The 27,175-nt window shown below is 39.4% G+C and overlaps 1 protein-coding gene across 6 annotated transcripts in view; it reads right to left on the bottom strand.

The window, feature by feature from the left end:
- MED12L (mediator complex subunit 12L) overlaps positions 1-27,175 on the bottom strand; it is a 334,555-nt gene that overhangs the window by 227,964 nt on the left and 79,416 nt on the right. For all 6 annotated transcript variants that reach the window (XM_030822722.1, XM_030822724.1, XM_030822727.1 and 3 more), the window contains exons 12-15: positions 7,698-7,829; positions 4,789-4,915; positions 2,331-2,545; positions 589-693 (exon numbers count right to left, since the gene is read on the bottom strand). In XM_030822722.1, coding sequence (XP_030678582.1) covers positions 589-693; positions 2,331-2,545; positions 4,789-4,915; positions 7,698-7,829 — 579 coding nt within the window. The remainder of the gene's footprint in view (positions 1-588; positions 694-2,330; positions 2,546-4,788; positions 4,916-7,697; positions 7,830-27,175) is intronic.

Raw genomic sequence — 27,175 nt, 5'->3', positions numbered from 1 at the left:
CTACCTGGAAAGCTAAAGATAAAAGCAGAATTACGGGTAAGTGTTTTCCTCATAGGGCTACATTTCCTACAGAAACATATACATAATAATAAACTAGTAAGACTAACGAATAATAGACATAAAGGTTTCGGTCTGTACTCCAAACAATATTTTTTTAAAGTTATATATTGTGATTCACGAGGAAGAACACATTATAATTATATTGAAATAAAGTAGAAGAATGTATAATAAGCCCAAAGCCACCAAAGCTATTATACAGAAGCTGAAGATATACATAGCAAATAAACACGGACTGTCATGGTGAAACTACATTCACGCATTAATGAGATGATGATGAGCTCAAAATGAACAAAAAAGTTAGACAGCCAACTAGGAGGACAGGAGTGTTAGAATTTACAGAGTAGGCCATGCAACCAAAACTGAGGATGACCTGATTGTGTCAGATGATAGTTGTACCAAAGAAGGAATATGGCAAGAGTACATATCACAAATGTGCAGGTCATTCTGAGAACACAGAAGGATCGAGACAGGCTAGGATGGGAGCGGGTTAATTCTTAATTGTCAATAAGAATCAAAGATTGAACCTACTGGAAATTCCGAACCAAAGTCAGTTTTAAAGTCACTCTTGTCTACTTCATCAAAAATGTTAGTGGTTCCTGAGTCAATGCCCATATGCGCCATAATACTCTGTTCCTGATAATCGCCAGAGAAAGAAAGTAACATTGTAAGTTTTGGAGTTCATCAAGAAACTGAAGCTAAAACATGATAGTGGGATTTTTAACCATCTCTGTCTTTTGTTCCCCGTATTGTTTTCCTCCCCACAAACTGAAGGAAGCTTTAAGATATGCCTTGCTTTGAACAGTCACATTTTTTTCCCTCATCATGAGAAAATTTAACTTCCATGGTATTTTAAGAGAAAAGCACAGAAACATCCGGATTAAAAACAAGCATCCACAATTTCCTTCCTTGGGCTATTTCCTATCACATACTTTAATCAACTCTTCTTATTAAGAAAAATTTAAGACTATATCTGAAATATAAGACACATTAATATCTATAGAATAGAAAAGAAAAAGCAGGAGGATAGAAAACATGTAAACAGGTAAAGGAACTTCAGTTTTTAGCCCTGTAATTGCTACTGTCAATAAATTAAGAAAAGTGTTTAAATATTTTTAACCCGACACCATTTTGAAAACAAACCTTAACAGTATGAACTATGAATCCATGTTTGCAATTCTAACACCAGGTTTTTAATTATAAGTATAGCTACTGTTTTAAAAAATAATGGTATATGCCTAAACTGTAAGGTTGTTTTTTTGTTTTTTGTTTTTTGTTTGTTTTTTTTTTGGTTTTTTTTTGGTTTTTTTTTTGAGACAGTTTTGCTCTTGTTGCCCAGGCTGGAGTGCAATGGCGCAATCTCGGCTCACTGCAACCTCCACCTCCCGGGTTCAAGCAATTCTCTTGCCTCAGCCTCCCGAGTAGCTGGGACTACAGGCATATGCCACCATGCCCGGCTAATTTTGTATTTTTGGTACAGACAGGGTTTCTCCATGTTGGCCTCAAACTCCCAACTTCAGGTGATCTGCCCACCTCAGTCTCCCAAAGTGCTGGGATTACAGGCATCAGCCACCGTGCCCAGCCTAAACTGTCAGTTTTTAAGCAATTGTCACAAGTTCTCGTCATTTTCTACAACTTCCTATCACCGCCTCCATCTTTTTTGCCTTGAAAATTTCAGTATCTGGAACAATATCCAAAATACCAGAATTTGGCAGAAAATTATAAAGTCACACTCATAGCATAAAATAATTTGTTGAAAAGGACACTTCTATAACATTTGAGAAATAGAGATTAAACTTTTAATTAACTAAAATAAAAATATGTGTTGTGACTAACAAAGAATTTCCCATTATGAATAAAAGAGTGATATAAGTAATGAATGATACATTAGGGAAAAGATGATTCTTAGAATGAAAACTCAGCTGACACTTAAAGGTCAAAACAAGTCCAGTTTTGAGATACAACGTTAAAGAAAAACAAGAGATTAGAAACATCTAGAACTGAAAGTATATAATTCCAATCCTATGAAAAATGTTACGGCCTGTCAGATTATTTTCATCCCAGTTTTATAGTATCCAAAGGGAAATTCTGGAAGACATAAGAAGCTACGGTGTAAATATCTTTCCCACTTGAGAAGTAGAGATAAATAACCACTGGGGCAAAAGAATACAACAAAAAGCCATCACTCTTCTACCACTACATGACCCATTTGAACATGTTTCCCAGTAGAGTTTAGTTTCTGCGGGAGTGGGGCATCATATCCGGGGCCATACCTCCATTTTCACATCATGGTCCTTTGAATAGTGTTCGTCTGCATTTTCCCCTACTGGTGACCGCGGCCGGGTTGAGGCAGTGACTGACAAATCTCCTCGAGATATGAGGGTACACATGTATGCGTCATGGGAGAAGACGTCATGGCGGATGAACTCGCAGAAGAGCAGCACCAGGTTCACAAATTCCACCTTTTCACATTCACTGTTTGGGTCCGCTATAGAGAAACAAATTCAATCAAGAATTCCTTGAGAAGGTGGTAGAAAAAAACTAATTACTAAGCCTTAATATTTTCATTACTTTTCACAATCTTTTTTGGGGGAAAAAAAGATCTATTGGAAGATTTACTGAGGCACTAGCATTTTGGGCAGAACTGACAGGCAGGTTTTGATTGTCCCACCATAACTGAAAAATATCCAGTATGGTAAACATGATTACAAGTTTAAAGATAGTAGTCCTGGCTGGGCGCAGTGACTCACACCTGTAATCCCAGCACTTTGGGAGGCTGAGGTGGACAGATCCCCTGAGGTCAGGAGTTCGAGACCAGCTTGGCCAATATGGTGAAACCCCGTCTCTACCAAAAATACAAAAATTAGCTGGGCATGGTGGCAGGTGCCTGCAAGCCCAGCTACTCGGGAGGCTGAGGCAGGAGAATCGCTTGAACCCAGGAGGCGGAGGTTGCAGTGAGCCAAGATCGCACCACTGTACTCCAGCCTAGGCGACAAGAGCGAAACTCCATCTCAAAAAAAAAAAAAGATAGTAGTCCTTAATAGCCATTCAAGTACTAATGTAAAAAAGCAAAATTTCAGGATCAGAAAAAAAGATAGCAGGACTAGACTGCTGTCCTCTGGTTTTACTAATAAAACAGTTCATGACTGCTTTTTCTAGCTTGAGTGTATCTGTGCAGTTGTGAGAATATGGGTGCACATTTTCAAAGGAGATTTTACAATTGAACCACAATTTAAATGGTGTTTGAAAAAAATGTAAGCAGGATCCACTGAAAAGAAAAAGGAACAAGTGAATAAAAAGAACACAAACATGGAGCTCTGCAGATTATTTTTATTCATAACTGGCCTATTTAACACACATTATGACTTTCAATATTGTCACTGCACTCTAAAGTTTTGTGACTACACCTTTAAGATAAGATTAAAAATTTGTAAGATGAACCTGCAAAGCTCAATCCTTGGTACCATCACATTCACAAACACCAATAGGAGACACATTTACCCAAGGAACATTAAGCTCATTTCCCTAAACCCTGAACCTAAATGTTTCCTCTTGCTCACTACCAAACTCAGTGATGAGCAGCCTCTCTCAGAGAACAGATCAGCTTTTTCTGACAGAGAGTAAATGAGACGAACTAGCAAAGACACAGGAGTAAGGAGTTTTTCCTAAAGAGAGAACAAGAATGGGGAAGAAACAAGGGAAGCAAAGGGCAAATGTCTGTCTCCCCCAGGGTACAAGGTAAGTTAGAACTGCTAACTTCATGCCTGACAATATATTTTCTGCTATCAGGGATCTCTTCCGTCCTTTCACTTTTCTGCTTCCTTTTCCATGAATTACTCCTCCCTATATTCCAACCACTAGATTAGCTCCAGCACTTGCTCTCCTTCCAGCCTAGAAGCCACTAAATAACTGAGAGAGCCTCTTGTCTCAAAGAACCTCACCTGCAGGTCTCACTCAACCCAAAATGAGGCCCCTCCTCAGAGGACTCAGAAGAGTACTGTTTGTTGTTACTTTACCTCTTTCTTCACAAGCATCTTCCACTTCCTCAACCTTTTTCTCCCCCTTTCTATTGCTTTTGACTTTTTGTCATTTTTCTGTTACCTTAAGATCCTCCCTGTTGCATTTTGTCATATGAAAATCTCAGAATAATTTCAAGCCTACATAGCTCACAAAATATTTCAAAAGCGTTCACCCACAGTCTGAACCCACTGGGTGACTATTTCAGAAACCCTCAACTCCTCACTATAAAGGCAAAAAAAAGGGCTTGAGATGACATAAACATCCCAGAGAGTATAGTGAAGCAGCCAGGCATTTATAAATTACTTCCTTGTACCATGTCTCTGGCTATAGAGTACCGTTGCTTGATTCCCCCCACCCCCATGTTTAAGAGCAGGAACTAGAAAATCAGAAATATAGAAAACTACTAAAAAAGAGAAAATTCCAAATCATAATCAATATACAGACAAATGTCACAAGACCTTACTTCCTTACATGAAGGAGTGAGGTGACTTTTAAAAATTATTTTAAAGTCTTTGAAGCTTGACTGATTTTAAAATTGCCTAAAAGTCTCCATTAAAAAACATGCCACAAAATTTTGCTCAGTAAAACATACATTATATTCAGTGCCAAGAATATTAAATAAGATCTAAATTTTTAAAAAAGGAATCAGAAAAAAAAAAAAAGATCAATCCCTTATTTAAGATCTAGAGGCAAAGAGCTTTCTCTACTTACACAAAGAGGGGGCCTGTGTATCTAAAAACCTTAACAGCACATTCTGGAAAACAGGCAAACTGGATCCAGCAAGAGAGGATGAAGAAATAGACTCCTTCTCATCTAAGACTTCTGATTCACCACATCTCTACAGATTAAAAATAAATAACAAAGTTAATTACAGAAGTATAGTCATAACAGATCATGAATTTGTTAATTTTTTATTAGCATTTAAGTGCTCAGGTAAAACATGTAAAATTAATTGATATGTCTGTACTTATTTAAGGGACCATGCATCTTAGGTGAATATAATTTCTAAAAGTTGGAAAAAACTCCCCCAGAACAACTCAAAGGATTTTAAAAACACCCCTGAAAAACATTATTCATGTGAATTATAAACTCTGCACAGTATTAGATGAGTGCCCACTAAATATATTACGGTACAACAAACTATTCATTATCCCTATGCAAAATTGCTAAAAATAATTTGAGGTTGTCTTCATTTTTAAATCGTTCATGTTTAACTATATTCTCCCTGGAAAATATTGGGGCATATATTATTGAATTGTTTTTGTCAGAAGGGTTTATTTATTAGTGTTTTTGGAGAAACATGGTGTCAAATAAGAATGCTAACATAATTCCCCTAACAATATTCTTTCACTTACTCATCACATTCCACCAATAAGATCTCTCAGAACCTCTGGGAATGTCCACAGTTCATGAAGTACCTCTAGGGAAGTTATTTAACTTCTATTTTCTTAAAGACAGAATTTACACAAGACCAGAACCTTGTTTTCTATTCTTTGTTATATTCCTTTGATCATTCCCATTTTCATTACTCTTTAATATCAAGATATTAATTATGTTAAGAATATCATTATTTTTCCAATCTATTCTCTCTTTGTGAAGGTCAAATTTTAAAGACAGTGATGTTTAACAAAAAAATCAATTATTTTAAATATCTCTGAAAGAATACATTTTTAGATATGGATACATTTAGGCTATTAAAATTACAAGGTAATCTATATGTGAACCTCTTCTGAAAGTGAAATGTGTATGTTTGTATGTCTGGAATACAGGCAGGAGAAAAGCAGTGTAAAAAAACACATATGCAATACAGAAGGAGCAATGAAATATTTGGGAAATTTCATTTTAGTTGCTGAAATTTATGGACTGCAATTCACCATAGAATAGTCCAACTATTCATAATGTATGGAAGAAAAGCAATGAAAGCTTTTCCTAATTTGCACACTGTACAATGGGTCATTTAGCTTACACCTTAACATTAATATCTTCAAGCCCCAGTTTCAACAATATGATCTTTCATTTTTGGTGAATACAACTTTCCTAACAGGAAGAGAAAAATGTCTATAAAATGTTCTTCCTATTTCATTTTTACTAGCTTCACAAGAAGGAGGTGTATTATCAGCAACACAGAGAGCCAGCTAAGGCTCATCCAGTCATGCAACAAACACCTTCTGAGCATCTACTATGCAATGAGCACTATTCTGTGCCAAGGATACAACACTGAACAAGATGAGTGAGCTTTCTGCTGTCCAGCTCACCTTCTAGAGGGGGAAGGTAGGTTAAATAATAAGCAGATTAACTAGATGAATGTGCACTGTAACAAAGTAAAAACAGTGACGTGAGAAAGAGTGCTTGAGGGGTAGAACACTGTTAACTTTGATTACGTGGTGGTGGAAGACCTTCCCCAGGTGACACATGTTGAGCTAGGAATGCTGGAAAGGAAGGGACACTTCTTGAGATGGGAATGCCAGGAAGAGGCTGGCCATGCAAAGACTAGGGAACAGAGTCTGCCACCTAGAAGGAACAACAAGAGCAGAGGCCTCTAGGTGACAGTGTGTTTTGTGTATTGAAGGGGTAGAAGTACCAAGGTGAATGGAGCTGTGACCCTGGGGAGAAGGGCACAAGATGAGGTGGAAAAGGCAGGTGAGGTAGCTCAGGAGATGCTGCAAAGGCTACAGTCAGGAGCCACAGAGAGTATCAGTAAGGGGACAATGTGATCTATTTACATTTCGAAAAGATTGGCAGTTGCTGTGTAGAGGAAGCAGAGAGATGAGGTAAGATGCCTCAAAGTTGCCAGGTGAGAGATGACAAGGACCTGGTCAGACGATATACACACATTCCCCATAGCCATCCCTGCTAACAGTCACAGGCAGAAAAGAAGGCCTGCTTAAAAAATTTCCCTCAACAAAAGCTAATGTTGACAAACTTAGTTTTGCTTTTTCCCTTATAATTTACTTCCAAGGCTTTAATTGCCCTCTCTGGGGCCAGAATATAATCTCAAAAGCAATACAAATCGGTATTTATAATATTATAATCATAACTGCCTCAAGAAAGTATATCCAAATCCACTAAAATATGTAGTTGTAAATTTCATAAAAGTTGGTATATCTTATACACATTTGCACATGTATACTGCACGTGTGTGTATGTTGTGTGTATGCATATTTCAATATAGCAAAGAAATTTCCTTTTTCTAAATCAGATGCTAAAATTGTATTATTTTATCTTTTATTTATTTACTTTTTTAGAGACAGAGTCTCACTCTATCAACCAGGCTAGAGTACAGTTGCATCATCATAGCTCACTCCAGCCTCAAACTCCTGGGCTCAAGAGATTTTCCTGCCTTCTCCTCCCAAAGCACTGGGATTATAACAGGTGTGAGCCATTGTGCCCAGCCTAAAGTTTTATTTTAAAAGATACCATTTTTAAATTAGTTCAGAATATAAACGGCTGCATCAATTTAGAGAGATTCTACTATGAGAATCTTATGTGAATTTTTTACATCCTCCCTTTTTTCCTCAAGAGCGAAAGAATAACATAATGAGGGTAAGAGAAAACGATCTTCCCCAAAACAGTAGTTTTACATTAGGGCGTTCAACAAGCAGAAAGAAAATGGAACCTACCTCTGCCTCAATTTCTGCTTGCCTCTTCTCCAGGAGTTTTGCCACAGCCATGGCCCTGTGCTTGCCAGACCGTTTGCAGCTCACAGCCCATTCACATAACAGCGTCACCACAGCTTCATCGTTGGGCGCAACCTAGTGACCAACAGAGAGGGGTACCAGCCACATCAAATGAAACATTCACCCAGCAAGAGGCAGGAAGCAAGCAAGGGAATATCTAACACTTTAAAGCTTTTTTCCGTGTTTTATTATAGTAGCTTTAGAAAGCGCTTCCAAATCATTTTTAATTGAAATACAAAGACTAAACCTATACAAGGAAAGAAATCACTTACGCTGAATCTGTGACAATTCCAAAAGAATTAGAGCTTCCCTGTGGATACCTTCACTTACACAGGGACACAACCTAGCCCCAACTACTCTCTAGAACTCAAATTTCAAAACCAAACAGTAAGGGAAAAAACAACCACTGACTGCCAAGAACAGCTGTCACAAAGTCAAAGTACATCACTCTACTGTTGGCACCCTCAGGCCCCCCACTCACTCAATGCCTCATTCAATAAATAATTCTAACAAGCCAGCTTATCCAGTGACCCACTCCAATACAAAATTAGAAGGAACAAACCAAAGGGGAGGCTGGAACGCTGGTAAAACACCCGTCCCAATGGAAATAACAAACATGAAAAATGACAGCCCAGCACCAAAAAGAACCAACAATGAAGGGCAGACACAGTCAACCAAGGACAGCAGTCAGGTCTAAGTAGGGCTCAGCATGGTGACCAGAACTGTCAGCCACAGTTGCCATGGCCTAGAAATAGGCACCAGCGACTGAGGATGAGAGGATGTTGGGGACCCAAATGACATGAGTCACGGATGGGGGTGCAGGGAGTGGTGAGCAGGGAAGATGGTACTTCTGTGCGATCTGTCCTTTCCTTTTAGAGGATCCACGCCGACCAACAGGACATCAACTACAAGCTTTTAATATGTCCCCATGGGTATAAACATTATGCCAGAAAAACTAGATAATCGCAGCATTAGCACTACAGGCTATGTGGGAAGTTAATACTTTAGAATCCATAAACTCAATTAAGATTACGATATGGCTATGAGCACACTCCACGGAAGAACATACATACATACACACATGAACTTAGCACATTTTGGAATGTCTGTGCAGCCTGAAAAGCCATCTAAGAATCCCAGAACAAGTATCCCTGATCAGCTGTAGATGCTAGCAAACAATTCAGACCATGAAAATCAGTTTATTCCAAGATTTTTATTCATCTTTCCCTAAATTTTGTCATTTAAACACATGTTTACTCAAACCAAAGAAATGAGTTACCTGAGGTAGATACGTCAAAGGGAGCTCTGTTTTCCTAATTTAAAACAAGAGAAGTAACTCAATTGAAAGAAATGTTTGAACATAACATTTAAAACAGAAAGTAAACTGGGAGGATTTTCTGCCCAGATTCACTCTAACCTATATAAACATAAAAATATAAAAGTTAATCCAGTGAAGGACCACATGCTTATAGGTTTAGAACATTAAAGATAACAAAAAGAGTTACCCTAAAAATACTGCTTTCAGTTTTTAATCTAAGCAGTAATATGCATCATATCGACATTTACACAGATTTTTTTCTCCTGCATCTTCAAGATTACACTAAAATGTGCTACAAGAAAAGAAACAGCTGATTTTAAAATTTAAAAACTTCTTGTCCCACTAAAGATTTTATGTGAGATTTAATATCTATGTGAAATTAGTGAGACATATAGAGGAACTGTATGTGATCAGTAATGTCTCAACAACTATGTGGGAGAACAGATTTCTTCAGATCTACTGAATGAACTACAACAAAAGAGAAGTCAAAACAAATCACATTACCACATCCCTTTCCAAAACAACAGCTAGTGTGCCCACATCATCTCTGAGAAAACAAACACAAACTCATCACACACGACACTCTGAAGATCAATAAACCAAGCACAGCGTACACACAGCATACACGATTCTGAAAAGGCAGGAGAAAGACAAATCTGATCTGGCCACTCATAATCTGCATGAGTGTTCGGTACTGTCAGGGATAGGAAGGCACATTTTCTTGCTCAAGAAGCTTACACTCAAGAGATAAGAACCAAACAGCAAACACAGAGCAGAATAAGAGGCTCTATACGCTGCACATCAACAGGGACAATCCAGGGAAGGTTTTACGAGAGGCATGGTCTTGAACCTTCATATAGTCACACTGTTAACTAGGGTTTTATCCAGAGAGAAGACTACAGGAGGTTCTTATTTTCTGCTTTTATCATGCAAAACAAAAACACTGCTTCTGTTTTGGGAAAAAAAAAATGTAAATGGGCGTTGGAGGAAAAATATCAGATTTTTGATAAATAGAAAACAAAATGTAAAGGACAGAAAAGACCTATCTAAACATAGTGGAAATCATATGCTTTCCTGCAGCCTTGGGGTATAACATCCACTTACACAACTACGTGCTAGGCACTGTGTTCTGCCCTATTTATATATATGATCTCATTCTACCCTTACAGAAACCTGGAAGTAGTTATCCCAACTGTCACGAGAGGCAAGCTAAACCCATGCCTCCAGCCCCAAACTCACCCCTAAGCTACTAAAACCCATCCGCTTCCTGGGCACCTCCACCTGCTGACCACAATCACCTGATCCCAAACTAAGCTCATCCCACCCCTCAAATACATTTCTTGTCCTGTATACTTTCTCTTAGAAAATGGCATCACCATTCAGGCCAGAAAGGTGAGTCTTTCTCTCTCCCCAGCCACTTTCTACCTACACTTCAGTTTGAGCCCCTCAGACATGCTAAGCCCACCTCCACCTTGGGCCTCAGTGTTAGCAGTCCCTGCCCTCCAGTGCGTTCCTTACCCCTCGAGTTTCACAGAGCAGCCCCTTCTCTGCCCTAAAATCTGGAGGATTCAGGCTGACCAGAGGCTCCCTGGCCGCCCTTGCAAACGTCATGCTATTTCATTTGCTTAGCAGTGAATGCTGATATCTGAAAATGTTTTCTTCACTTATTTATAATCTTACTGTCTGCATTTCTCTCACTAGTAAACAAGGATTTTAGGTGGGAACATCATGAATAAAGCCATTCAGCAGACCTACTTACAGAAATCCTATGAATGACAAAAAAGAAACTCATTCTAATTTAGGGCAAATATTGGGTTTATCTTATGGCATACATCCAACAGCAGTCTGAACGAATTTTAAAAAGTAAAATACGGAAGCACTGTTATAATATCTAGAGCATTCACAATCATTTTCAATCAGCTTGCTCTAATCTCTAAATTATGCTCCTGGAGATGCAAAGAAAATAAGCAGAGACATTTTCTCTCTCCTAATTCATATAATCTTCACTCCTTTAGGTGTCTTGTCATCTCAAGCAGCTTTAACTTACCTCATTAAAAAAAATAATAATTTAGCTAAATTAAAATGTTCTTTTTACATTTTCATGTCTTTATTCCACTGAGTTATTATTGCAAGGTCACAATGCTACATAAAATAAGCAAAATCATTCCTTTAAGACTGCCAGAAATGGTTATTACAAATGACAAGCTGGGCACGGTGGTTCACGCCTATAATCCCACACTTCGGGAGGCAGAGGAGGCAGATCACCTGAGGTTAGGAATTCAAGACCAGCCTGACCAACATGGTGAAACCCCACCTCTACTAAAAATACAAAAATTAGCCAGGTATGGTGGTGCATGCCTGTAGTCCCAGCTACTCAGGAATCTGAGGCAGGAGAATCACTTGAACCCAGGAAGCGGAGGCTGCAGTGAGCCAAGATGATGCCTCTGCACTCCAGCCTGGGCAGCAGAGTGAGACTCCAGCTTAAAAAAAAAAAAAAGACAATGAGCTGAGTACAGTGGCATGCACCTGTAGTCCCAGCTACTGGGGAAGCTAAGGCAGGAGGATTACTTGAGCTCAGGAGTTCGAGGCTAGCCTGGGCAACATAGCCAGACCCTGTGTCTTAAAAAAAAAAAGGAAGGAAAGACATGGCAATGACTTCTACATTTATATAAAAGCACTAATGATGAGCTGAAATTACAACTACCAATTTTTATTTTTAAAAGAATAGATTTCACTTTTACATTTCTAAGCATGCTTGAGATAAAATACCCACCAATGTGACTTTCATTTTACTTACACTTTTGCATATATTCCAAATTTTAAACGAACATATATTATTTTTAATACCAAAGAGATAAAATACATATTTTAAAAATATCTATAATATCCTTAGATGCTGATTCCAAATACGAAATAAGCCTAGGATTTTGACAAATCTCCAAATGGCTTTAAAAAAAGATTGCCAGCAAACTTAACCACCAAGAAAATAGAAGTGTTTTTTTTTTTAATCTGTTAAAAGTAAAATCACTTAAGAATTTAAAATCATTTAGGAAAGAATTTTTTTACTAATCATAAAAAATGACTTGCAAAGAAAACAATTTACTAGAGAAACTGGTCGATTCTTTGGAAGAAGAATAGGGTAGTTGCTTACATGTTAAACAATGCAGTGAAATAAAGCAAACATTGCCTGTATCTATGTGTATACTGTGCACTGAAGAAAATTAAATTTACAAAATGTCCTCTGGAATTCCAAGTCTGTGCAGAAGAGTTGGGTCCTTGATAATTTCCTAAAATAGATTCATAAAAATCCAATGAATATGGAAAGGTACACTTGTCTCTCAATGATATGACTCACCCAATTTAAGTAACTGACACATCTTCACCTAGAGATGCATAGAAAAGAACATTTAAAGAAAAGAGTTCTTTTGAACACATCCAGATGTCACCACTGGGGTTTGGGAGGCAGAATGTGCTAGAAATAGAAAACAAGTTCCAAGAGGGAGTCAATTCACTTCCAAAGGTACCCATTAATGTGCTTTCTTTTTAAGTGTCCATAATATGGTAGGCACGGGGAAACAAAAATTTTAAAGATCTTGTCCCTATCCTCAAAATGCTCACCTTCTAGAGAAAAATGTCTAAAAGACAAGTAATCATAAAGTAACAAGACATTTCTAGAGTGGAGGAATAAATAAGTCTAGCCTTCCACCCCTTAGGTATCTCCTGGGAGGGGAGCATACATCTGTCCCAACTTACTGACATCTGAGATCTCAACCTGAAGAAATTCCTGTGGACTACCTGCTGCAGTTATAGTCCCAATTTCTGATTTTTAGAAATTAAGTGAGTTGGCCAGGCGCAGTGGCTCACGCCTGTAATCCCAACACTTTGGGAGGCCAAGGCGGGCGGATCACGAGGTCAGGAGATCGAGACCATCTTGGCTAACATGGTGAAACCCCGTTTCTACTAAAAATACAAAAAATTAGCCAGGCGCGGAGGTGGGCGCCTGTAGTCCCAGCTACTCGGGAGGCTGAGGCAGGAGAACGGCACGAACCTGGGAGGCGGAGGTTGCGGTGAGCCGAGATTGCGCCACTGCACTCCAGCCTGGGCAACAGAGCGAGACTCCATCTCAAAAAAAAAAAAAAAAAAAAAAAAAAAAAGAAATTAAGTGAATTAAGAAACCCAGAAATTAAAACCTTGAGGAAAATGCTGCTGAAAAGACTGAGCTTTTAAAAAATATAAAATTTCGGCACAAAAATTTTCTTGTCCTTTTATCAATTATGCCTATAAAAAGTTATGCATTTCAAAATCTTATATTTAACCAATAAATATTTTCCAATACTAGCTAGATACCAAGAATGCAATGCCCACTATTTCTTAAATATCATAAAACCTGCCAAGTGATGCCATCCTTTCCTTAGGATATTTAGAGTGGTGGGAATAAAGGAATAGACAGGCTCTGTGCCTACTTTAAAAGAAATGGTATTATCCAAGAAGTTTTACAATGACTTATACTAACTTCTCAGAATGTCTTCAGCAATGGAACTATGAAAATTTCTGGTTTGTTTTTATTTCCATTTTTTCTGCAGGCAAATGGGCCAGATTTCAATGTCTGATTAAAGACATACAGATAAGGGCAGATGGGAGAGGCTTCCAATGGAACACAGGAAAAGGAAGGTCAATGGTGCATGACCAGCAGTAAATCCCAAGTCCTATCCAAGAGGGGTCGTTCTCAGCCCTCAGACAGTGTCTCCCACCATGCTTTCCTTCTTCCAGGAGCAGTACCCCTACTGCTCCTTCCCCTTCAAGGGGTAATTACAGTACCCCATCCTCCGAGCTTCACTGTTATAGTCTGCATTTGGAGCTGTGAGAGGCAGTGAAAATTTCAGGCAATTCTTTGGACATAAGAAAAACAAAATTCACTGCATCAGGTACTCATTAGGTGCAACGTCCTGTAAAACATTTCAGATGCCAAAGGTCTAGACCAGCCCTGACCAAATAAAGTGTATGTTTCTCTTATGATTAACCCCCCGCCCTTTGTTTTCGGTCTCGCTCTGCCACCCAGGCTGGAGTACAGTGGTGCAATCTCGGCTCACTGCAACCTCTGCCTCTTGGGTTCAAGCGATTCTCCTGCCTCAGCCTCCAGAGTAGCTGGGGTTACAGGTGGGTGCCACCTCACCTGGCTAATTTTTGTACTTTTAGTAGAGATGGGGTTTCACCACGTTGGCCAGACTGGTCTAGATCTCCTGACCTCAGGCGGTCCGCTCGCCTCAGCCTCCCAAAGTGCTGGGATTACAAGCATGAGCCACCACGCCCAGCCAAAAACTCATTTTTAGAATAGGTTTTCTACAGTATTATTGCTTATTCTAGTCATGGACTAATGTCATAGGATTGATAGCAGACCATAGCAGACACAATAAAAATAAAAAATTGAAAGTCTTAATGTTACATGTAAATCTTTTCAGTTGCTTCTAATGAAAATTTAATATAAAATAACTTGTGGATTAAGTTATGGGTTTAATCACGCTGAAAATCAATAATGATGATAGATTACCAAATTTACAGGTAGTAGTAATAAAGATAATTAACATGTACTGAGTGCCTACCCAATTTACAGTCAGACATTGCAATAAATGTGTTTCAGGAATTCTTTCTTTCAAGCTTTACAACCTATAAGCTGGTTATATTATCCCCAGTTTATAAATAAGGAAACTCCAAGGCATAGAGATGGCAAATAACTTGTCCAAGGTCACTCAGCTAAGTAATGGAGCTCTTCCCACAACATAACTCTTGGAAATGAACCAAACAGGTAAAGCAAAACCTGTGTGTCAAAAGAACCTGCGTAGGTAACTCTGTCCTTCCCTCCAGGGTACACAATACACAATGGCCTTTTGTGTGAGCTCCCAGCGCCTCTGGCTTCTCCTGACTCCACCCTCCTCAATGCTTACAGCCTCAAGAGTATTCTGCTCCCTTGTGCTGGAATATTTACTCCTATGTAACATGCACATTTCACAACACAGCTTTGTGGCTATTAGATCTCCAGCTATTGGCTTTAAATATACATTAGGAAGGCTCAGGTACCACCCTGGAGACGCACCACTGAGAATAACCAAAAGGAAGTACTTCATTCCAAACACTACACAGGAGGGTTCAGGTCTTCACCGGGCAGAAACAGGCAGCTTTTCATATTGGCACTTTCTTTTTTTTTTTTTTTTTGAGACAAAGTCTCATTCTATCGCCCAGGCTGGAGCGTAGTGGCACAATCTCAGCTCACTGCAACCTCCACCTCCCAGGTTCAAGCTATTCTCGTGGCACTTTCTAATGAATAGTAAGAAGTTGAACAATGTAAGCGTGCCTCCCTAGCTTTAAATGAGATACAGGTGAATGAGATAGATGAGAACAAGAGGTAGGCTTGAGGGGAGGGAATAATTGAGCCCTGGCATATAAAGTTAAGGTCAAAGAAAAAATAACAAACTATAGGCCCAGCCCTGGCATAAATCAAAACACGTAATCATGGCAATAATAATATTAACAGTTTTAAATTTCCAACTACAGGTAGTAGCAGTAATTAAAAAATATGTATTGGCCAGGTGCAGTGGCTCATGCCTGTAATCTCAACACTTTGGGAAGCCAAGCAGGAACAATGGCTTGAGGCCAGGAATTCAAGATCAGCCTGGGCAATGTAGTGACACCCCATTTAAAATAAATTAAAAAAAAAAAAAAAAGCCAGGCATGGTAGTGTACACCTGTAGTCCCAGCTACTCAGGAGGCTGAGATGGGAGGAGAGCTTGAGCCTAGAAGTTCAAGTCTACAGTGAGATATGATTGTAGGCGACAGCAAGACCCTGTCTCAAAAACAAAAATTATTGAGCAAGTACTGGAAATTTTACACATATCATCTCTAATCTTAATAAACTTGAAAGCAGGTATTGCTATTTCCATTTCAAAGATAAGAAAACCGAGGTTCAAAGAAGTTAAGATGGTCATGGGCACTGAACTAGAAAACGGCACTAGGCTGTCCTAATTCCAAAGCCCCCATACATTCTGCTACACCATGCTGCTGCTCACATCACGGGTAAATCAAGATTACTTACAAAAGGAAGATCACCGTTACATGTAAGTCTCCTGAGTGGCTCACAAGGCCCAGGATCCCTGCTGCCCAGCACCACTCCGGCTAGCCATTGCCACCCTCTGTTCCAGCCCTGACTTCCGCCTCTCTAGGGACAAGCTAGACTTCTAATCTAATTGATACACAGAAAATAAAACCACAGGAGTGAATTACCAAAGATTTTATTCTGCCTCCAGATGCTCATATAATATTATCTAGAGCACAATTCCATTTATTCTGCCTCTAACACATGCTAGACTTACTGCCATTTTCACAGTTTTATTTTCGGCACCTTCCGCAGTGCCTGGTGCAGAGTAGGTTCAACTGTTTTTAAATCAAAGAGTAAAAGCAATACACTGTGTTACATTAAACCAAAGGAATAAACAAGGTGGATGGGGAGAAAGTTTAGAGATGCACTTAATTAATATGATAAGTAACTGAGACTGAATTCCGCAGTTGACTAAGTGTGACATACTAGAAGCATTCCCACTCCTCATTTAATGAGTCCAGGCTGCTGGCCTCAACACTATCACTTAGCATCATTTTGAAAGCATTAACCAATGAGAAGAGACAGGGATAAATATCTGAAAGGATATGGCAATGTGTCACTACAGTCTGCATAAAAGGATTATGCCCCACCCCCACCCCCCACCAACCCAGAAAATTAACTGGAAAACTTTATTAGAACTAATAAAAGAGTTGAGCACCACGACCAGAATAAAATAAACAAGGAAAAAATGATGAACAATATTAAGCAGTAGAAGAAAAAAAATCCTGTAGAATATTATGCATAGAGCAATTTCATTTATGTCCTCCAACCTTTATAGTTAAGTGTTCATATATGTATATGAAAGTTTCCGTATTTATATTTCCAAAAGATATTTTTTCCCTAGGCAAGTAATGGACCTCTTGCCACAACATAACTCTTGAAAGTGAACCAAATATGGACCAAAATTAACAGTGGTTACTGCTGGTATATATGTTTGTTATACAGTAGGCCCTGTTCTAATGTTTTAATGACAATCCTATCATTTTACAGTTGAGCAAACTAAAGTCTAAAGGTTAAATAACTGTCAAATGTCTCAAAGCTACTAGGTCAAATCTGAGTCCAACTCAAGCTATCAGCCTCCACAGAGAGGGCTCTTATGCCAAAATACCTCCTGTCTGGGCAGGAGAGTGCGACAGGGGTCCACATTGTGGGCTGAATGGAACTTAATATCGAGAATGTATTCCTGTATTATATATATAACGATTACAATAAGAAACTTCTACAATGATAACAAACAAGAGAAAATGAATGGACATAAAATTCAAAAATCAATAAGGTCCTTCAAATAACAGCGTTGTTTATCTGGTCTCATGAATTTGGGGCATATCTACAGTGGCTACATAGTAAAAGTATTAATTCTGTAGCAAATAATCATAATTAATGATGTTATCTTCATCTATAATAAAGCTATATCAAATGTGAAGCAAGGTTTTCAACATCAGGGGATTTGCCACATTCTTCTTTCTCAGGGAAGAGCAGGCACAAATCTGATAGATTGGGCCTAATTCCGTAATTCAGTAATTCAATGTATTTGGTAATTCAATAACCTAATAGTTGCAGAAGCTAACCACAGGTCTTCTATCCTTCAACAAATAAAGAAGGTAAAATAACTGACGACTACAGCTGAAAGGCAGGCTTCCTTTAGAAATTAGGAGGTACTTGGTGAGATCTTTTGCCAGTTTAAAATAAGAAATTTCTTAATATATTACCTAGGTTACATAATACCATAAAAAGGAGTGGGGGAAAAAAATCAATGACTTATTACTATCAGCAAAAGCTAACTAAAAAGAATTGAAACGTTTTTTAAAATTAAAAATAAAAGGACTTAAGATACTGAATAAAGCTCTTAACAGCTCTTTAGTCTTAGACTAAAAAGATATGTTTATAAATGAAATCAATCACTCTTAGTCAAGGTCAAACAAAATGGTCACATTTGGAGGAAGATATTATTCATGTTACAGCACCAATAAATAATATGGAATAATATGTAGTGCAGTTATATTAACAAGTCATATAGTTTGCAAGCTGAGGCATACTGTGAGGAGCTGGATGAATTGCAAGTCACAGAAGTAAAAAAGTTGGTCTTAACTGCTAATAGAACATAAACTTGCTGTACCTGGTCACAGTCACCAATATAAGGTAATAGGCCTAACACTGTTAACCATAAATTCACAAGATCTATTACATAAGCATAAATGGTATTCATTTTTTATAATCTTTATACATATGAACATTTCCGAGCCTGGCAAGGTGGCCCAGACATGGTCACCTGTAAACCCAGCAACTCGGGAGGATCACTTGAGCCTAGGAGTACAGGATCAGCCTGAGCAATATAGTGAGACCTTATCTTTAATTAGCCGGGTGTGTGGCGTGTGCCTGTAGTCCCAGCTACTCAGCCAGGGATCACATGAGCCCAGGAGTTCAGGGCTGCAATGAGCTGTGATCGCGCCACTGCACTCCAGCCTGGGCAACACAGCAAGACCCTGCCTCTTATAAGAAAAATTAAAATTAAAAAATTAAAAAAATATTTTGCATATATACATTTCCAAAAGATATTTGAGGTGGCTGATTTCTGACTGAGAAAGGGACAAGTTTTCCTAACTTCACATCCTTACAATCAATACTGATAGTCTTTAGGTCTTGTGACATCAGATAAACCAAACATATACCATGGAAGCAAAAGCAACTTCCTTTTTGTAAAGCGGTAGTTAAAAACAGAGGAGATCTAATTCTGGGAGGAAACAAGACAGATAATACAATCCTCTCTGAGTATTTAAATCAACTAATTTTTTACTTAGGTTTGTCATTTATTTGCACTTTAACAAAAAATGATTCTTCTAATCCTCAGTCAACGTTTAAGTAATACAAATGAAAAAAATACAAGAGTTGTGAGAAATACGTAATTGCATAACAGAAAGTCATATAGGGGCTGATCCATAATTTCAAAGTAAAATCTCTCCAAAAGTCCTTAACAAGTACATGTCTGTCATATTTAAAATACAGACTGAGCATCCCTAATCTGAAAATACGAAATCTGAAATGCTCCAAAATCCGAAATGTTTTGAAGACCAACCTGATGCGCAAAGGAAGTGCTCACTGGAGTAGTTCACATTTCAGATTTTCAAACTGGGGTGCTCAGCTGGTAAGTATATAATGCAAATATTCCAAAATCTGAAAAAAGTCTAAACTCCTAAACACTTCTGCTCTCAAATATTTCACATAAGGGATATTCAAGCTATAATTAAAATATTATGCTTCATTTCCAAAATTCATCACTGTGCAAAAAACTTTACTGCTTGCCTTTTATGAAGATCAAAGTAACATACAGATAAGAAGGAATTACAAATTTCTAGAAGACGGTGCTTTGTTCTACTCACTTGACAACCAAAAGTTGTCCAGTCAAGAACATAACAACTGGCATTTACTAAGTGCTTATCAGGTACTGCCACATGAAGTGGATTCTATTAGTAAGGCCATTCTACAGACAAACAGACTGACACTAAGGGAGATCTGAAGCCACTCAAATACTTGGCAGCAAAATGAAGATTGAAAATCAGGTCTGAACTGGCCTAAAGTCTGTGGTACGCTACCAAGGCCAGCGTGCTCAACTTGAGGTTTTGAATTTTCTAATTAAAATATTGTTTACTATGTTACAACTGTCAAGCAAGCTTTTAAAAATAAATAGATTATTCCACCACATAAATGTACCAATATTCATATTTGGAAATTGTTTGTGAAAATTGTTCATGGCAATTGCAAAGGTGTCTTCCTCTCATTTCCAAAATTACATCTGAAACTTATTACTTCAGCTATATTGTTCACTGAAATAAAATCGTTTTTTAAATAAACAGTACAAGAAATAGAATGTACTAGTTAAGAGTACCATTTGGATTGTACTGTTAATTGGAACTATTTAGGATTCCAATTCCTTTCTTCCACCAATGAGTTGGGTATCAGCCTCATCAATTTCTCATCCTCTCTAGCATTGGTTGCCCTGTCTAAAAAGTAAAACATTTTTTAAAAAGAGAAAGAAAGAAAAAGAAAAACATGCATCTCACAGGCCAGGGAAAAACTAAATAAGATGACATAACACTAAAACAGGGCTCGTTGTTTAAAAAGCACACAAAAAAGTTTAAAAAAAAGTCACATAATACTCAAAAACAAATCAAAAGGCCAACTCCAATCTAAACAATGTGTGACAGGCCCTTCTCAGTGACAGCAAGTCTAAATATCTGGATGCACAATTTTGTTTTCCCAACTATGTTACTAGAAACCAAACTTTTACTAACACATTATTTCAAAAAATAAGAAAATACTAGTTGTAAAAGACTAGCAACGCTTCCTTTGGGTGTCCAGTAGGAAATGTGTTAGCTTCTGAAGCACAATACACTTCTGGCTGGGCTATGATCAGCATCAACATAAATTCAGCACACCTGGATCTCAACAGCAAGCCATCCATGCATGTTTTCCTTGCTTGCTTGACTTTTGCCTTATTTGACTTTCTGCAGTCTTGGTTTTAGAAACTGACTTTTTTCCTTAAACAACAACAAAACCTAAGCATTTAAATGAACATGGTTTCCTTTACAACATGGTCCTGCAGCTACCCCAACCTGAGTGGGTCAATGCCATCCAACTGCCTCCCTACAGACAGTAAAGACTTTATGAAAACCAGCAAATGTCAAAAGCCTGACAGATCCTGGCTGTGCCTTGTGATTGGTAGACTGCATGATGGGTATCTGTGTGTCCCCACAGTAGCCCCAAGGGGCCCACTATGAGTCTCTGAACATATTCCTTCCAATTCTGCAGAGTTTTTAACTAACTATATACATCAGTCGGTAATAATAGCAGCTAGTGTTTATTAAGTACCCATTTACATGCTGGGGACTATAAATATTTGAATGGTTTATCACTCAAACATTATTTCATGTCATTTTCACATCATCAGGAAATAGCATGCCCATTTTACAAAATGAGGAAACTGAGACTCATCAAAAATACGTGAATTCTCCAGTGTCCCTAAAGAAATACACTAAACTGCTGATTTCACAGCAGAGAGCTCCCCTGTCAGCCACACCCCTACCTCTACCTGCACATACTCTCTCCCACATCTGAATCTAAGCATTTGTAAGACTGACACATACAGATTCCATGACTGTATTCATCCCTACCTTTCCATGCCAAATCTTACAGAGGTGCTTCCCCTTCCAGTTCACTGCCCGAGTAGCTTTTTAATGAGGTCTAAAAAATAAATTCAATAAATGCTACTGAGCATGTCCTGGGCCCCATGTATGGTACTTGGGGCTGATAATGTACATAAGGTGAGGAGAAGAAGAAACATAGACCCCAGGGAAAGTTGCAGGAAGACAAATGTGGAACAAGCACAGCATTGACAGAAGGCGAGCTTTTGTCCTCTGGATCATGGTGGTGAGGCAGAGTTCGCCAGCTGCACTGACACAAACCCGGCTGGGCCTGGGACACTCTGTGCCACAGGTGAGGAAAACACATTTTCTAAACTTAGGGCCTTTGCCATTCAAAACATATCTATGAACTCATCACAACCTTTCAAAGAATTCTGCATGAATAGTCTAAGCATAAAACAAATCCAAACAATAGATATGTAAGTTTCCCCGTCTGGGGTGTGTGGTTTTAGCAGCAGGGAAGGAGGAAACACACATGCTGCTGCAGGAACACTCTGTCCAGTGCAGCTGGTTCCATCTTTTCATTACTCAGGATAAAGCTGGCTTCCTGGGACCCCCAAAGAGAGAAGTGAAAAGGCAGCTCTTCCTGCCACCTTTAGACTTTGCCTTCTATCCATGTCCTTGAGGCACCCCAAAGATGCAGCTGCCTCCGTCCTCACACTCATCCCAGGCAGAGAGACGCCAAGAGGAAGGAAGTGGTCTGAGGCCTCTGAAAAGCAAAGAGAGAAACTCCTCCTCCAGCTGCTCAGAGGTGAGGTCACAAGTGACAGGCTCAGTGAGCATGTGGAAACCAGGGGTCCCACCGTCCACATAACGACTCCTTTGTGTGGATGTCAGGATTTGCCACCTCTATCACCCAGACTAGAAATGGCTCTGAAACACTAGACAAGCAAATAAGTGAGTACACGTTGTAGAAGACACGTACCAGGAATTGGAAAGTGACAAGCATCTGAGTGAATACGGCCAACAGACACACTGCCTGGCTGCAACAGTATTTTAAGATCAGGAAAGTTTACATGCAGATCTTGACATCCAGCTTCTCTTGAAATGTCGGATGATCAGGCAACAGTGGATCCCAAGTAGAATCTAAGAATTTGAGAGGCTTCCCTCTTCAGACAGGGTCTGCCCACTCCCCAGACACCTCAACCCCCACCACCTCCAGGCTGCCTTATACATAGCATCCCCCGACTCATTCCCGCTACCTGCCTGGCCACTGTGGGACATGAGCCCTGACCTCAGTATTACCATCTTTACATCTCACACTACTCTGAATGGAAAACCAAGCAGCACAGATCTAGAATAAGGAAACACTCAGGTTTTTGAGATTTTTATTTTCACCTCCCTTGCCATTATACACAAAAGCCCAGACACAGAAACAGTGGCCAAGGAAATGGGGGGTAAAGGGCAACAGGGAGGGAGAGTAAAGAAATAGCGCATTCCAGGCCGGGTGCAGTGGCTCACGCCTGTAATTCCAGCACTCTGGGAGGCTGAGGTGGGTGGATCACGAGGTCAAGAGTTCAAGAACAGCCTGGTCAACATGGTGAAACCCCATCTCTACTAAAAATAGAAAAATTAGCTCCGGAGGCTGAGGCAGAGAATGGCTTGAACTCAGGAGGCGGAGGTTGCAGTGAGCCAAGATCACGCCACTGCACTCCAGCCTACGTGACAGAGCAAGACTCCATCTCAAAAAAAAAGAAAAAGAAAAAAAGAAATTATGCATTCCATGTGGAATCAGTGAAGGCACACCACACAGCCTGGCACACCCCAATGTGGGCACAGCATCAGCTCCGACTCCCACTCTCATGACCACAGTCCAACCACAAGGCAGGGCCCAGGCCTCGAATGCCTCCATCCCATGCATTGCAGTTTTCAAGAAGCTTTCCCCAATACTGAAACTGATTACACACACAAACTTCTCCCATCTGGACAGAAGTTCTCCCCTCCCTACAAGGAAGTAGAGAGGACTGCATTTCCCTGTCGCTGTTCCAGAGAAAAGGGAATTAAGGAATCGAGGAGGGTGAAATTCAGGTTTTCCAAACAGATGTGAGGAAGCAGGCTATGCAACCTGGGGCCTAGGCCTACCTAGACACGACTTCTAGTAACAGCAAACCTCCAACCTATTGCAACTACGGAAGTTGATCATGTTTTATCCATCATGTTATCTAAATCCTGAATCAATTATGAAAACAAAAAAGGGGAAGTATATTTTAAAAAAGTGAGACCAATTTCTGAATCCTAACCACACGTAACTCCTCATCAGAGAACAGCATCATCACATTAGTTCCTCCAGTATACTAATAATTGCTATATTATTATTGTTAACAATTTTTAAAACATATTTGTATAGTGCCTTATAATTCTCAAAGTGTTCATGTTTCCTTAGAGAAAAAAAGGGCAAGTAGTCTATGCCTACTTAAACAGGAAGGGCACTACTGCACAAAGCCTTGAGTAACTTACTCAAGATCACCAGCTGATCAGTTAACATGATGCTGCAGCACATGCATGAATTCCAGAAATACACAAAGTGACTCTGTAGTCAAGAAAACAGGGCTGGGCACGGTGGCTCATCCTGTAATCCCAGCACTTTGGGAGGCCAAGGCGGGTGGATCACTTGAGGCCAAGAGTTAGAGACCAGCCTGGCCAACATGGTGAAACCCCATCTCTACTAAAAATATAAAAATATTAACCGGGCGTGACAGCAGGGCACCTGTAATTCCAGCTACTTGGAAGGCTGAGGCAGGAGAATTGCTTGAACCCCAGAGGTGGAGGTTGCAGTGAGCCAAGATCACGCCACTGCACTCCAGCCTGGGAGACAGACAGAGACTCCGTCTCAAAAAAAAAAAAAAAAAAACAAAGAAAAGAAAAAGAAAACAGTAACCCCTGTTAAGGAGTAAACAGAGAGCTAAAACTTGATTACGTATACATACACATATACCTTGATACAGATACCAAGGACATATTTTAAAAATTAATTTAGTCCTGGCATACTGGCTCACACCTGTAATCCCAGCACTTTGAGACTCCAAGACAGATGGATCACTTGAGGCTAGGAGTTTGAGACCAGTCTGACTACAAATAGAAAAATTAGCTGGGCACAGTAGTATGTACCTATAATCCCAGCTACTGGGGAGGCTGAGGCATGAAAATTGTTTGAACCTGAGAGGCAGAGGTTGCAGGGAGCCAAGTCAGTACCACTGCACTCTAGCCTGGGCAACAGACTGAGACTGTCTTGGAAAAATAGTAATAATAATTTAATGTTAAGTATTACAGAAGGACCTATCTATTTTGTTATCCTTTTTGCCAGACTATTAAGAAAAGGTGATCAATCTGAATCACAGGTTGAAAACATAGTTTTCATCAAGTCTTTCTGAAGTTGAGTCAACATTCAAAATAATGACTGCTAAATGGGGCAACACTGATGGCCCTTCCAGAAATGTGCATGCCTAGAGCCTCCAGGACTCTCAGTCCTGAGCACATGTCGCCCTCTGGTGGCAGGCACCTTCCTGCATCCTGGGAGAAGTCACTCAGGTAGGGGAAGCTTCTGGCAGTGATATCCAAACATTTCCCACATACCCTCTCAGCTCAAAGAGTTTTTTTTAGTAAAAATTTTCAACACACACTTATTTATAACTTCTATATCTATACGATCATAATAATTACATTCATTTCCGGAGACAAAAGAGGCTTTTGAAAATTATAATCTGAACAGAAGTTCTAATAACCTTCTTGCGGCTCATTGCAAGCACCCACTCTGGAGATATCTGTGATTTACAAAGAACCTCACAGTGTGATTTCATTCAGAAAGATTGCAACATAATTTCTGCCCTTGAATTTTTTTGAAAAAAAAACACCCTTATTTTTTTTCTTGAGAGTGCTGTAACTTAAGTGTCTGCGGGTGAATGGGGCAATAATCCTGAAGTTAGCCAGGGCATACACTCTGAAGGTATATAGTCAGGCTAACCACAAAACTAAGGTGGTTGTGATAATCTTGGTAAAACCCTCACCAGGAAACAATGTAGCTTTTACTCAATACTTAGTGCGAAGAAGCTAAACAATCCAAGATCCCCCTGAATTTTGGGTATCCCTACTTTCCTTCCAAATAACTCACCTATACGTATTAAAAATCTTAGTATTCACGAAGCCTTTTATCTAAGAAAGTCTTTACTAAAAATACACTTTAAGGTTTCCACCCAAAAAGGGCACGTAGCACTCTAACTTGCCTCAGTAAGCAGAGGATTATATCAGCATGCTCCACTGAAGTAGGGAGGCATTGCTACTGAGACTTGCGATGAATTTAAAAAGCACACTCAATCGGTCCCTTGCTCTCAACGTTCTGAATGATCCTAGCTGTCACCATTAGTATTGAACCATATCTTTGAGAAGCAGGGTGATCAATCAAAAATTATTCCAAAAAGAATAATAATCTGGAATATGTATCAGGCTCACATAAAGGTAAGAGAAGGAAAGGTTTTTGATGGTGGTTGCTGTTGTTTCATCTTTTCTTTCCACATATGCATTCCCAAAAGCTAGCTGAAATCTCAAAGATGCTTGCCATCGGCTACCTAAGGTATTGAAGGTGTCTTAAAACTTACCTATGCAGTCCTGGTGCCTAGCAACAGGCTGTATATTATCATCGGCAGTTTTCATTGTGAAAAGAAGACAAACTTTTTATTTCTCCCCAAATAAGGTTGAGGAAAAAAACAACTGAATATCCTAGTTTTGGGGCAATTCATTCATGAAACAATCTATTGCTACAAATGTGTAAGATAAAAATTGTCTGTGATTATTAATTTTAGATATTAACTTAGCTAGGCTATTGTATCCAGTTGTTTGGTCAAACACCAGTCTAGCTGTTGCTAAAAAGACTTTTTTAAGATGTGATTAAGATTTAAATCAGTAGACTTTGAGTAAAGCAGATTATGTTCTATAATGTGTGTGAGCCTAATCTAGCCCACAGAAAGCCTTAAAAGACTGAGGTCCCGGCCTGGCACGGTGGCTCAGGCCTGTAATCCCAGCACTTCAGGAGGCTGAGGCAGGCGAATCAGGAGGTCAGGATTCAAGATCAGCATGGCCAACATGGTGAAACCCCGTCTCTACTAAAAATACAAAAAATTAGCTGGGCATAGTGGTGGGTGCCTGTATTCCCAGCTACTCAGGAGGCTGAGGCAGGAGAATCACTTGAACCCGGGAGGCAGAGGTTGCAATGAGCTGAGATCACGCCACTGCACTCCAGGCCAGGTGACAGTGTGAGACTCTATCTTAAGAAAAAAAAAAGACTGAGGTCGTCCCCAGAGGAAGAAAGAATTCTGCCTCCAGACAGCCTTCGGACTCAAGACCGCCACATCAGTTTTTGAGTCTCCAGCCTGCCATGAATATCTCAAATCTGCCAGCCCCATAATCATGTGAGCCAATTTCTTAAAATAAATACCTTTCTCTTTTCTCCTCCCCTTTCTCTCTCTAGGTAGATAAACACATATGTACACATACATATATATATACACATACACATAACACACATTTTTTTTCTATTTCTCTGTAGAACCCTAACACATTGTCTAAGGATTTTTGAAAGATGATGGCCACAAGTATTCATGCACTGCCCTCTGCTGTGCTAAATGTTAACATACACTCCCCCAAGTTAAAGCCAACCCACCATATTAAGTCCAATCACTAAATGAAGGATATTCTTCTAAAACTAAAATTGCAGAGTGATGGTAAAAGGGCCAAGAAAAATCTTGCCAGTCAATATATCAAT

This window comes from Nomascus leucogenys, chromosome 11, assembly GCF_006542625.1.
Source record: "Nomascus leucogenys isolate Asia chromosome 11, Asia_NLE_v1, whole genome shotgun sequence".
Lineage (NCBI taxonomy): Eukaryota > Metazoa > Chordata > Mammalia > Primates > Hylobatidae > Nomascus > Nomascus leucogenys.
The sequence above is the reverse complement of the archived record's forward strand: the minus strand, read 5'-3'. Positions and strand labels throughout refer to the sequence as shown.